Here is a 12,090-nt window from a genome sequence, read left to right as displayed (position 1 = left end):
GCACTGTTTTTGTAATAGCTATTTAAATATGTTTGCAACAAAGTGTATTTTGTTTAAGATACGAGGTTTTGAAAATAAACAAATTTTAATTTAATAAACCATTTTTAGATCTAGCAAATATTTATAAAACAGTACAAACTTGAATTACAAATTATTTTTAGTACAAAAACCCTTTAAACAATTTTATTTACAGTTTCTAAAAAACTTTTAGATTTAAATTTTTAAATAAAAAGTTTAAAATTTTAGAATTTTTTTTTTAATGTTTTGTTTGTTAAACTGTGTAATTGATTTTTTAAATATTTATTTATAAATCTATTAATTTTATTAAATTAGCAGGATTGAAATAGTAAAATGGACTAAAAAAAATATATATGTGTTTTGTTTATTGAACGACAAAAAATGCGCCATTAAGTTTGGTCCAAGGACCTTGTGTACGAATATAAATTAGTAAATAAAGAAAATGTAAAAAAAATCGGGTGGATTTTGAATGCGGGTGGATTTTGATAGTATACCGAAAATTTTACGTAATTTTCAAGAAATAAACTTAAAGTAGTAGTACTCTCGCCGTGTAATAATGTTTAAACTTTAAAGTAAATTTTGTTTAGGTGCTTTAGCGCTAACTATTTTACATAAATTTATCGAATAACATTACTGAAATTTGTAATAAAAATCCCCTAAAATTTTCAATTTACAATATTTCTAGCTGTTGAAAATACTATATTTCAAACAATGCTTAAAGTATTAATTTGTTATTGTGTTTTTTTTATTTTAAAATTAATAAAAATTTTTAACCATAAATGTCAACATAATTTTTCCATTTATTTTATTTTGATAAAGTTAAGCATGATTTAACTTACTTGCTTAACTTAAAAAAAAGTAATCTTATAGATTAGAGGTTGTAATATACAGCCTATGGGCCAGGTCATGCTTGCCAGCATGTATTTTTTTAGCTCAAAAACATATTGGTAAACGAACTAAACACTATTGAAGTTTTACTAAAAAGACCTATAACAAAATTTATTCTAAACTGCTTTAGGTATTTGGGTCTAAAGTTTTGATCTAGTGTCCAAGAAACTTTTAAAAACTCAAGCAAAAGATAGTTTAAAAAAAAAAAAACTTTTTGTTAAATTACTACAAGGAGTATATCTAAAGCTTAGCCACACAGCTTTTATAGTACATATTAAGTTTACATTTTTTTACAATTTAAACAGTTCAAAACTATATAAGTCAGGGTGGTTGTTTTACTTAAAAAAAAAAGAAAATTGAACAATTTATAAATATGAAATGACTAAGTTTAGATAAGGACAGAAAAAACTACAAGAAAAAGTACTTTGTTTTATATTTAGTTTTTTAAATATAAAACATATTTAAAAGAGCATTACAGTGTCCTTTCAGTAGTTTTGTTCTGTTGAAAGCATTTTTCTACGTTAAGTTTAATTTACTATTTTAAAAAGGGACAAGAAAGCTTGTACTTTACAACCGTGAAAGAAAATAAGAAAGCCTAAAAAAATTCTTAAAATCCAGTGGCCACACTGGTAAACAAATTGACATTATTTTGATGTTTAAGGGCTGTTTTTTTATGTTAAAATCAATTGTATTGAAATTTAAAAAAAGTTTTGTTGTTAATGTAAAACAAACTTTTGATATGCCTTATGTTTTGTGACCTATAATAGTTTAAAAAAAGGTTTTGAATCTATTTATAAAATACCAATAATTTCATTTCTTTTGTACTTTTCACAATCCACACTTAACATTGAAAAAAAAAGTTTCAGTTAAAAAGCAAAGTAAAGCAGTTTTTAACAAAATAAGTTTCTAAACTAATGATCACAGTGGTTCCTAAAATAAATTAGCTATTTAAAAATGTTAGGTTTCATTACATATTTAAAAGTGCACTACAAACAGGTTAAATAATAAAGTTATGGAAGAAGGTGACAATAGAGTAAAGCTTGTCAATAATCATATATGCTGTCACTTCCAACAAAATGTTTCTGTGAAAAGCTATTTAGGATATAATCACTTGCAAAATTTTCTCAATAGTACTGATTGTCTCACTCTTGTTGCTAATTGGGATTCAAGAAATGAAAAAGTAGAACTTAGTGAAAGCGTTGTAAGTTTTTTTAGATAAGAACAATCATTTCCTATTAATAATTTAGAACAAATACTTTAAAGATAAAAGTTGAAACAAAAGTTTAGAATCCAGTTTTCACAAGCAAAACATATCATTTAAACCTACTTTCTTGATTAAAAATAACCTTGTTGTTTAACTGATTTTACGATGTAAATTTTATTTGAGTTATTTAAGACACTATTTCCTTAATTGTTAAATTCCCAAAAACATGGTAAGTTTGATATTTTTATACAAGAAACTTTATTTAAAAAAATAAACTTTATCTTATTTTTCTTGGAATGTACTAGTTGTTTAACTAATAAAATAACTAAGTAGAGCTAAAAGAAATTTAATTTGTTATAAATATAACACTCTACTATGTAATTTCAATACAACTATTGTAAGTTATGTTTTCTACAGTTAAACAGTATGTATAGTTGAAATTTCTTAATTTATTTTATTATTTGTATTATTAAAACTAGAAATAGTGAGTCCATATTTTGTACTCATTAATTTTTAAGTTGTTATATAAATAAATATATTTTAAACATAACATTATTGTTTTATAAATTAAACTTGTAGAGCAATAAATCAATAATAGATCATTATTGTTTTGAAACAACAGGCAAATAATGGTTCTGTTGGCCAGCAAGTAGTATTTTTCAAGCTTAAAGAAATAGAAATTACAGATGAAAATTTTCACACTACTGTATGTGTGACTTCAATGCCTGATCCTTTAAATGGGTTGTATCACAGTGTAAAAAAGGTATATATTTCTAATCTAAAATTTTGTCATTTGATAATCCAGATAGTTATTTAAAAGTTATTAATTGAATAATAAATCATGCATTTTTTTTCTGATTTTTAAGTTGTTATTATTAAATTAAATCTTTACATGAAACTGTTGCTTGAATTTTTGCTGTTTGTTTTATATTATATTTTCTTTTAATAGCAAAAAATACTAGTTAAGTATAGTTTAATAACAACAAAATAATGCATATAATTTAGTATGCTCAATAGTTTAAGTAAATTCACATTGTTAGATTTTGTATAGTCTTTACTATATTTTTTTTGATAGATGCTTAATATTTTTAGTACTGCACAAAATTTAACTGAAACAAAAACTAACCAAGTTTAATAATTTTATATAGAGTAAGATTTTGCTTTATGTTTTGCTTATGTTTTTATTGTTTTTTTTTTATAGCTTTGTGTATAAATAATTTTATATTGCTGTACTGATAAATATTTATAAAACAATCTTTTTGGTTTTATTGCACATACTTACACACATTTGAATTAAGTGATAATTCAAAAAATTTTGTAATAAAAAAAATAATTTCAATATTTTAATTCTAACTAAGATGTAAATTTAAGCATGTTTATCAAGCTTTTATATGAAGCAACTGTTTGCTAGTATTAATCAGTGATGTCAGCAATCAGCATTGTCTTTTGCTGTGCAACGTTTAACACATTGTTATTAGGCAAGACAGCTGATACGCTCGTATTGAATACAATCAACTAAAATGATCTGATGATCAAATTGGTATGATCAAACCTTATGTTAAACTTGAGTTTGTCTCACTGCATACAAAGGTCCAGGCTTAGGCTCTGTAGACTTTTGCCAATGTTTTGTAGATTGTATTCAATTTAAGCGTACCAGCTGTTTTGCCTAGTGGACAATGTACTTAAACGTTGCACTGCAAAAGACAATTCTGACATCACTGATCAATACCAACAAATGTTTGCTTCATGTGAAAGCACAATAAACCATTTGTAGATTGATGACTGCAGGTTTTAATGTTGTGACTGTCTGATGAATCCTGTTAAGGACAAAACCGGTCTAAGTCTACCAAACCTTGTGGTCTGATGATTGAATTAGTATGATCCAATTTTGTGTTAAACTTGAGTTTGTTTACGCAAAAGTCTAGGCTTAGGCTCTGTATACTTTCTGTTGATGTTTTCATTGAGTAAATCAAAATAGATTTACTCATAAAGGTAGCTGTATATCAGCAGATACTTAATATGGGTAGCTGTAAAATTAGCACAAGTGTAGAAAATTGCACAAGGGCACAAAATTGCACAAATATACATTTGCACGTCGGGACAAAATTGCACAAAGATAAAATCGCAAAAAGACAAAATTGTACAAAAGGTCACTTTTGCACAAGCAGACAATTTTGCACGAAGACATTTTTTGAATTTTTTATTTATTTTGTTCTTAAATTGTTCTTAATTTTTTTTTTAATACTTTTTTTTTACTATCACTGTTACCCTTAACCCTTACCCTCAGCTGGTAACTTTTTTTTTATTTTTATCAATTATAATTATTTTTTTTATTAATTTGTTTTTATTCTATTTATTTTTTAATTTTTATTATCACTCTTACCCCTAACCCATACCCTAGGTTAGTAACTTTTTTTTCTTTTTGATTTTTTATTGGTTTATCTTTTAGTTTTTTATTTTTTGTTTATTTTATTTATATATTTTTCTGTTTTTTTTTTTATCTTGTGCAAAATTGACCCTTGGTGCAAAGTTGTCTTTATGCATTTTTGTCCACTCATGCAACTTTGTCCCCTTGTGCAATTTTGTCTTTGTGCAACTTTTACCCGTTCCCACTTAATATATAGTTCTGAGTCTTAACAAATAATTATAATAAAAACTTGATTATAAAACATGAACAAGTATTTCATCAACTTAGAATATATAGTTTTAAATAAAGATAGTGTTAAAACAGTTTGTGATATTTCAGGAGACCTACTATTAGTTTTTGTTAAATCACTTTTTTAATATACAATATTCCAGGTTTTCGCCCCAGGCATATCTAATGATAGTGAAAAAGTAAAAGTTGCTCCTAAAATTCCCAAACTTTTAAATGATCTAGAAAATGATCTTGGAGCTGCTTTAAGAGGTTCCACTAAATCAAAGAGTGAAGATAATGTTTCTGGTCAGTAGTTTGTTTTGTTGTTATTTGTATGCAGATTTGTATGCAGATCATTTTAAGAAAAGTATTCCAAGACTAACTTTTCATTTCAAAAACTATGACCAGTAAAAAATGATAAATATTGTTTTTAATTAAATAGTTATCTTAAAACATGACTAACTTTATTTGTTCAAATTAGAAAAAAAAGTATTTCAATCGCTTTAAGTATGTACAAATAGAGCGTTATAAAAATCAAGAAAATAAAGACGACTTGCAATATTATATATATTTGAAATTATTTTATAAATTTAAATGATGAGTTCAACTTACTTAAAATGTTCTAGATATTTATTGTAATAAAAAGTCTTAGATTTTAAAAAATAAATTTTTGAAATGTTTGGTACTAAAATTTTGTAATAGGAAATAAAACACTTTCATTAATTTATAACTTTGTTAAGAAAGAATATTTCTATAGTAGTTTAAGTTGCATAAATACTTTTGTTAATTATATGTTTAAATTTATTTAACAATAGTAAAAACTAACTATTTTATATAAAAACTTTAAACATATAACATTTTTTATAAACTTATTTAAGTATTTATAAAAGTATTTTTTCTAGACAATAAATTAAATATTTGAGGAACTGGCAAAGTAAGCAGAATTAGTTTATGATGTAAAAGTTTTAGGTAATTAATCGCTCTTTACTTGTTTTTGTGTCTAAAAATTAATCTGAGAATATGTTTAACAACTTATTTTGCCTGTTTCTACCATCAGGAATATTTACAACAACGGATGAGTTTATGTACTGGAAAGAGGTATCTATCAACTCAATGCGACTAGAAAATCAGGAAAGAGCTTCAGAGTTATTAACTTTGTTCCAGCCAATCCAAAACAATTTAGAAAATCTAGACAACCTTTCTACTGGTTAGCAGTTAAAAGTAATGATTAATTGCAACAGTAAATAAAAAATCTTTAACATGTTTAGACAAATATTTTTTTAAGATGTTTACTTTAAGTACATTGATTAATACTGAATGTTAATTTTTTTAGAGGAAGTATCTGAAACATTGGACTTAGTTCAAGATGTTTTAGATGATGTATGGAAAATGGACAGTTATCAAGTATACTCCCAAATTAGAATGAGACATTTGATGCATTTAATAGGTAACTTGTTTGAAGTTGGTTTTGAAAAACGGCAAATATAGGTATATTTTTTGCTACTTTGTTACCTTGTTGCTATATTAAAAGTATCTTAAACATATTTTGTATGATTTTAGATTTGAGTCTTTCAATTTTTTTATGATAACTTTTATGTGAAATTAAACCATTACTATTTAAGGGCATAGGGGGGGGGGGGGTAAACACTCATTTTTGGTTTTTGATCTTATTTTATATAGTTTTTACTAAGCTACAAGATGCTTTTTACAGATTTTAAAAATTCAAAATAATTTTTGAGATATAGCCAGTCAAAGTCAGAGCCAACAATAGGTTCCTTATGGGAGGCGCAAATTAAAACAGCAAAAAACTAGAAATCACTAAAAATCTATCTCCTCCTACGTTTTTTGAGATAACTGCCGTAAATTTTCAGGAAGTGTTCTTTGCAGTATTTAAAAAATTCTGTCGGAACAAAATTTAAAACAATTAAAAAATAAAAATTTTATAACAAAAAAACAAAAAAAAAAAACTGTTTTTTTGTTTATTTTTTATATAAAATTTTGATTTTTTATGATTTTTTAAATTCCTTCCGACAGAATTTTCTAAATATATCAAGGAACATTTCCTGAAAATTTGAGATAGTTATCTCAAAAAACATAGGAGAAGATAGATTTTTAGTGATTTCTAGTTATTTGCTGTTTTAGTTTGTGCCTCCGTTAAGGATCCTATTGTTGCCTCCGACTTTGACCAGCTATATCTCAAAAAATATTTTGAATTTTTAAAATCTGTAAAAAGCATCTTGTATCTTAGTAAAAACTATATAAAATAAGACCAAAAACCAAAAAAGGGTGTTACCCTCCTATGCCCTTAAATAATTTGTAGTAAATGCTATTTAAAAACCACAAAAAATAAAAAGTAAATAAATAAAATGTACTGTACACTGTCAGTTTTTTGACACACGTTTATTTTTTTCTTCGATTAGTTATTTTTAACCTCATCATCAAGAAAATTCTGTGTTGAAATAGTTTTGTTTTTATTTTGTTGACAAAAACGAAGAAGAAAAATTCATTAATCTTGGTTTTATGTAATTTTAATTTGAGTATATGTGCAGTTTTTACGCAATGTAAAATAACTTTTTCTATACATCTTTTATTTATTTTATAATATTTTAATTATGTTGGTTTTAAAAAACTTCAATAGATAGTGTACATTATTAAATTTTTAGTAATTTTTGTGAATCTGTTTAATAGCTATTTTGATGTAATTTTAACACTTTAAAATAGTATTTTTGTCTTGTTACAGATAGTAATAAATACAGGTATTTTATAAATATGTACATATTTGAAAACTGCTAGAAATTTTTTATTAATATGTATATAAACTAAACATACATAATCCATTGGTTAAAAATAAAAGTTAAAATTAGAAAGAATATTAAAATGATTAGTGTTACAGTCTAACATGTGAAGTATTTGAAACAATCTAGTTTTATAATGTATTAAAACAATATTTTGTTAAAGTTACATGCAATATAAAAACATTTTTTACTTGCTCATACTTTTCTCGATGTATTATTAAAATTTACAGTCAAGCATGTTTAGTAAGAAATATTCATGACCTGCTTTTATTAAAAAAATAGGTAATAAAACTTACTTCTGACATTATTATAATCTTTAAAAAAGTAGTAAATGATCAGGGTGTATCTTATTAAAACATAAATTGTTATGAAAGAAAAAGTTGTTCGAATAATTATATTTCAATCATAAAAGTTTTAGTTATAACTTAAAACTTATAGTCTTCTTTGGTTTTTTAGGTTGTGATTGTTTAACCAGTATTATTAACTATATAAAAATGATTATAATTGTACTTAAATAGGTTATTTTTTAAATTCTATTGTAATGTGGATAATCTTTTTCTTGGCCAGTTTTATGTATTAAGTTTGTTAAAATTTTAGACTACTAAATAAAAAAATAAAAAAAAAAATATATCGAATATACTTATTGCTTTCTCTTGTTTAATTTATTGTTTTTTCAATTATTATTCCGTTATATGAGCATTTTTCCAGAATTCTTTTCTTTAATGTGATTTTTTATACTGTGAAACTGGATAATTTCAAGCAAATTAATATTCATCTTTCATTCAAGTAGCTGTCACAAGTGCTAACTGCTTTGAACAATAAATTTTCGTAGGAATGGAGCTGATCACATTTGCACGCAACCGACTACTTCACTCCGTCACTTCCGTGTGGGAAGGAGATTTCATAGTTTTTAGGGAAGTCCTCATGGGCCAGGCCTCGTTGCTGAGAAAGTGGGTGGACATTTGTGGATCTCTCACGGGAAGAATGTGGAGCCTTGGGTCCGAGAGAGAGTGGAGCGGAGAAAAAGCTGATTGCACCGAAGTTGAAAATTGCATTAGGAGAATTAACGAGGTTTCGGTTTATTTATTGTAAATTAATAGTTGTTGTTTTGTTTTAACGTTTGGTTATTTACACGTATTTATTATTTTAAAGTGTTTATATATTATTTTGTTTTATATTTTAACTCGTACTTGAATATATCCAATTAAAATATTGAGATTTAAAAGTAGATTGCTAAAATTAAACATTAAAAATAAACTTATTTATTAACAACACGTTTAGTTTGACTTTAATTATGCTGCTACATTGAGCATAGATAACAAAGGTATTTCCTGAAAAAAAATGCCCATAAAGACAGAGTCCTTTATTTAAATTAAAATGGGTTTATAAATTTATTTTTATTTTGTATTATTATTTAGTTATGTATATTTATCATTATTGAAATTATTTGTTTAAAACTTTAGATCAACAACTCATTTATTTTAGCAGTTTATGTATAAATGTTCTACATTCTTAAATATAACAAAATAAATGATTGAAAAAAAGGTTGTACAATTAACAGAGTTATTTTGTCTGTATAAAAAAAATCAGTAACTATATTATAACAGCAAAGACAGACGTGTCTATTTAATTATTTTATATGTTATTTCTAACAGAAAGTAATACATTATTTACAAGTTTATTAAATCTCCATCCATAGTCGAATAGTTTAGTTTCTAATTAATATTCACAAATGTACCAAATTTGTAATTTAGATTTTGTTTAAAAGACCTAAAATAGGCTTTTAAAGGCTAAATTAGTTGGTTGTAAATTTATACTAATGATTAACTAATAACTTTTCTAAGACTTACTGAAAGGTGTGATCTCAACTAAAAACAAGTTGAATAAAAAAATTAAATACAAAAAGGATTGAAAAATGTCTTTAGAAATATTTATGTATTATGTTTGTCGTCAAGCTTATTTTGAATTGTTTATCACAGTAAATGATATAAATTTGATTTTTTAGTTTTAGTTTTCTTAGATTTATTTTTTTAATTAATGACTACTTAGTATTACAGTTGTTACCGCAAACTTAACTATTAGTTTTTATAAATTCAAAGTAAAAATAAGTATTACTTTGTACCAACTATTTTTTCAAGTTTTTGAATGATTAATAAGATTACTATTCGAGAAATGTTTTAAGTTAATTCTCATATAAAACACAACAGATATTGGAATTGCGAACCGTTCACCAGCAATTAAGCTACCACCTTTCAAAACAGGAAAAAAATTCTCATAACATTGATGGATTGCTCAGTAAAACGTTCAAGGAAATTCCGCAAAACCAGGTGAGTATGGTTTATTAAAAGTGAGTTTTAAGTTGTACACAGTAATATAGTACGTTAAAGATAATTAGTTTAGTTAAATTTTTTAGTTTTGTATTTGGAATATCAGAAGCTATATAAAATTACGATTTCAATTAAAAAGAAAGAATTTATTTATGTTTATGTTTTTATTGAGTTTTTAAATTTGCTCTATATTTTAAACTTACAACACACAGAAAATCTTATGTTCAAGCATAATTTTTGCTGGTTTTTTTTACAATTTAATTTCTATTTGCAATCACAGTAAATGAACTTTTCTTTTATTAATATTTTTGTTTTAAAGTTTTGTATTAAATTATATCGTTTACTATATGTAAGTTATTATCTTTAATAAAACATATATTATAAATTAGTATAATAAAGTTAATAACTTCAAGTTGTTGCAATGCAATCGTTACACAAATGAGAAATGGAAAAGTTGTACGAGCAACTACGAGAGGCTGATGATACCTGCAGAAAATTGTGTGGCAGAAAAGCTAAAAAATATACTCAACCCATCTAATAAAAAAGTAATGCCTAGTTAACTGTATGTAACAATATTTGTTCTTGTCAAAATTAAAAAAAAAGGTAAACCAAGATACAGTTTAATTGAGTACAAGACTTCATATTTTGAAATAGTTTTAGTTAATTAAAAAATAAACAAAACAAGCCAATTTTGATTAAATAAGTTTTTAACAAAGGTAAATAAGAAACTAATTTAATATTAATTGTTTGGTGATATATTGTTACATAAACTATACACAGATAAATCAGCAGATTGATGGTTTTGCTCGTTACAAGAAACTTATAAAGCGTCCACTAGTGGCTAAACATCTGACCAATGAACGTATGAGCTTGCTCGCCCAACTTAAAAACCATGTTAAGGTTTGTATGACAAATATTGAGAATATTAGAATGTACCCACTTGTAAGTTAATTTAAAAACACAAACCTTTAAATGAAAGAAAGTGAATAACTTTAAATAGTTATTAGATCTGTTGAGTAAATATATATTTTACTATGTGATGAATATTTAACTAAGCATTAAACTACTGGTACAAGATTCAATTATAACTGCAAATGGCTTTTCAAATACAACTGTTAGTATACCAATTTATTTTTACAATTTATTTTTGTCCAGAATAATTTTTTTTTTCAAAATTTATAGCAAACAGTAAGTATTTTAAGTTTTATGATACTTTTTTGTTTTTTAATTTGTTTTATCTGCAAGACTTTAAAGATCATTTCAAAAATTAAAAAAAGTAGTCACATCACGGTAGACCTGCAAGTACAAATAGAACAAAAAAAGTTTTAAATTGAAAATTAGTGATTAAACTTGTATTTTATTAACCTAATCTAGACTAAAAAAATCTGTTTATATCTAAATACATGACGCGAGATCATCTAATGTTTTTTTTTGGTCTAATGAAATTTGATAACACTCAAATTAAAAAACAACATAAACCGAAAAAAAAAATCAAAAAGGGCTTAAACATAAAATTAAATTTTGTTTTTTACATAGTTTTGAAAATATATTTTAGAATTTTGTTTACTAAGTCTTATTAATAATTTAGTTTTTTTTTTTTCAAAAATTTTAACAAAACATTTTTTTTTGCACTTTTTTTGGTCTGAGTCTGGTAAACGTCCAGATATTGTAAGAATTTAATAATCAGAGGTTAAAATTCTTTTGTATAAATAAAACATATGGCTTTGTTGAAGTAGTAATAACAGCTGACAAAAATTTGATTATATTTATTTTTCCAAAAGTTAGTCAAAGTAACCAGTTTTGTTTTATATTTAAATTAAATAAAGCGCGAAATATGTAATTTTGTAATTATCAATATTTTTTGTTTAATAAATACTAATAATTTATGAGCTGTTATGACAAAATCATTAATCTATAAGTTAAATTTATTTTATTTAACAAGAGAATAACATGTAGCAAAAAGTCTTAGAAAGCGACTATTTTGAGTTTGATCACTTATGATCTAGTGGGATTTTTCTATTTAGCTTAAAGAAATGTTTTGTTAATCCTTAGGATAATTAGATTTTTTTTAAGATTGTAAATTTTTGACTTCTTACAGTTTTTTCAAATTAATAAACTCCTAGTTCATGTTCAGTGCGTTTGTTTCGACTGTGCTGTGCAGTTTCTTAGAATCATTTTTATTTTGTATTAAACTTTGTACTTTTCACAAGAACATCTGTAATG

At 24.6% G+C, this 12,090-nt stretch overlaps 1 protein-coding gene across 1 annotated transcript in view; it reads left to right on the top strand.

The window, feature by feature from the left end:
- Positions 1–1,908: 1,908 nt before the first annotated feature.
- LOC145842711 (cytoplasmic dynein 2 heavy chain 1-like) overlaps positions 1,909–12,090 on the top strand; it is a 57,114-nt gene continuing 46,932 nt past the window's right edge. The window contains exons 1-9 of the mRNA XM_082950189.1: positions 1,909–2,107; positions 2,733–2,873; positions 4,910–5,051; positions 5,803–5,952; positions 6,079–6,192; positions 8,373–8,611; positions 9,748–9,867; positions 10,281–10,412; positions 10,648–10,767. Of these exons, the coding sequence (XP_082806315.1) occupies positions 1,919–2,107; positions 2,733–2,873; positions 4,910–5,051; positions 5,803–5,952; positions 6,079–6,192; positions 8,373–8,611; positions 9,748–9,867; positions 10,281–10,412; positions 10,648–10,767 (1,347 nt within the window). The 5' untranslated portion in view covers positions 1,909–1,918. The remainder of the gene's footprint in view (positions 2,108–2,732; positions 2,874–4,909; positions 5,052–5,802; positions 5,953–6,078; positions 6,193–8,372; positions 8,612–9,747; positions 9,868–10,280; positions 10,413–10,647; positions 10,768–12,090) is intronic.

The sequence above is a fragment of the Thalia democratica genome, chromosome 8 (assembly GCF_965202585.1).
Source record: "Thalia democratica chromosome 8, ktThaDemo2.hap1.1, whole genome shotgun sequence".
Lineage (NCBI taxonomy): Eukaryota > Metazoa > Chordata > Thaliacea > Salpida > Salpidae > Thalia > Thalia democratica.
This window is presented reverse-complemented; position numbering and strand designations above follow the sequence as displayed.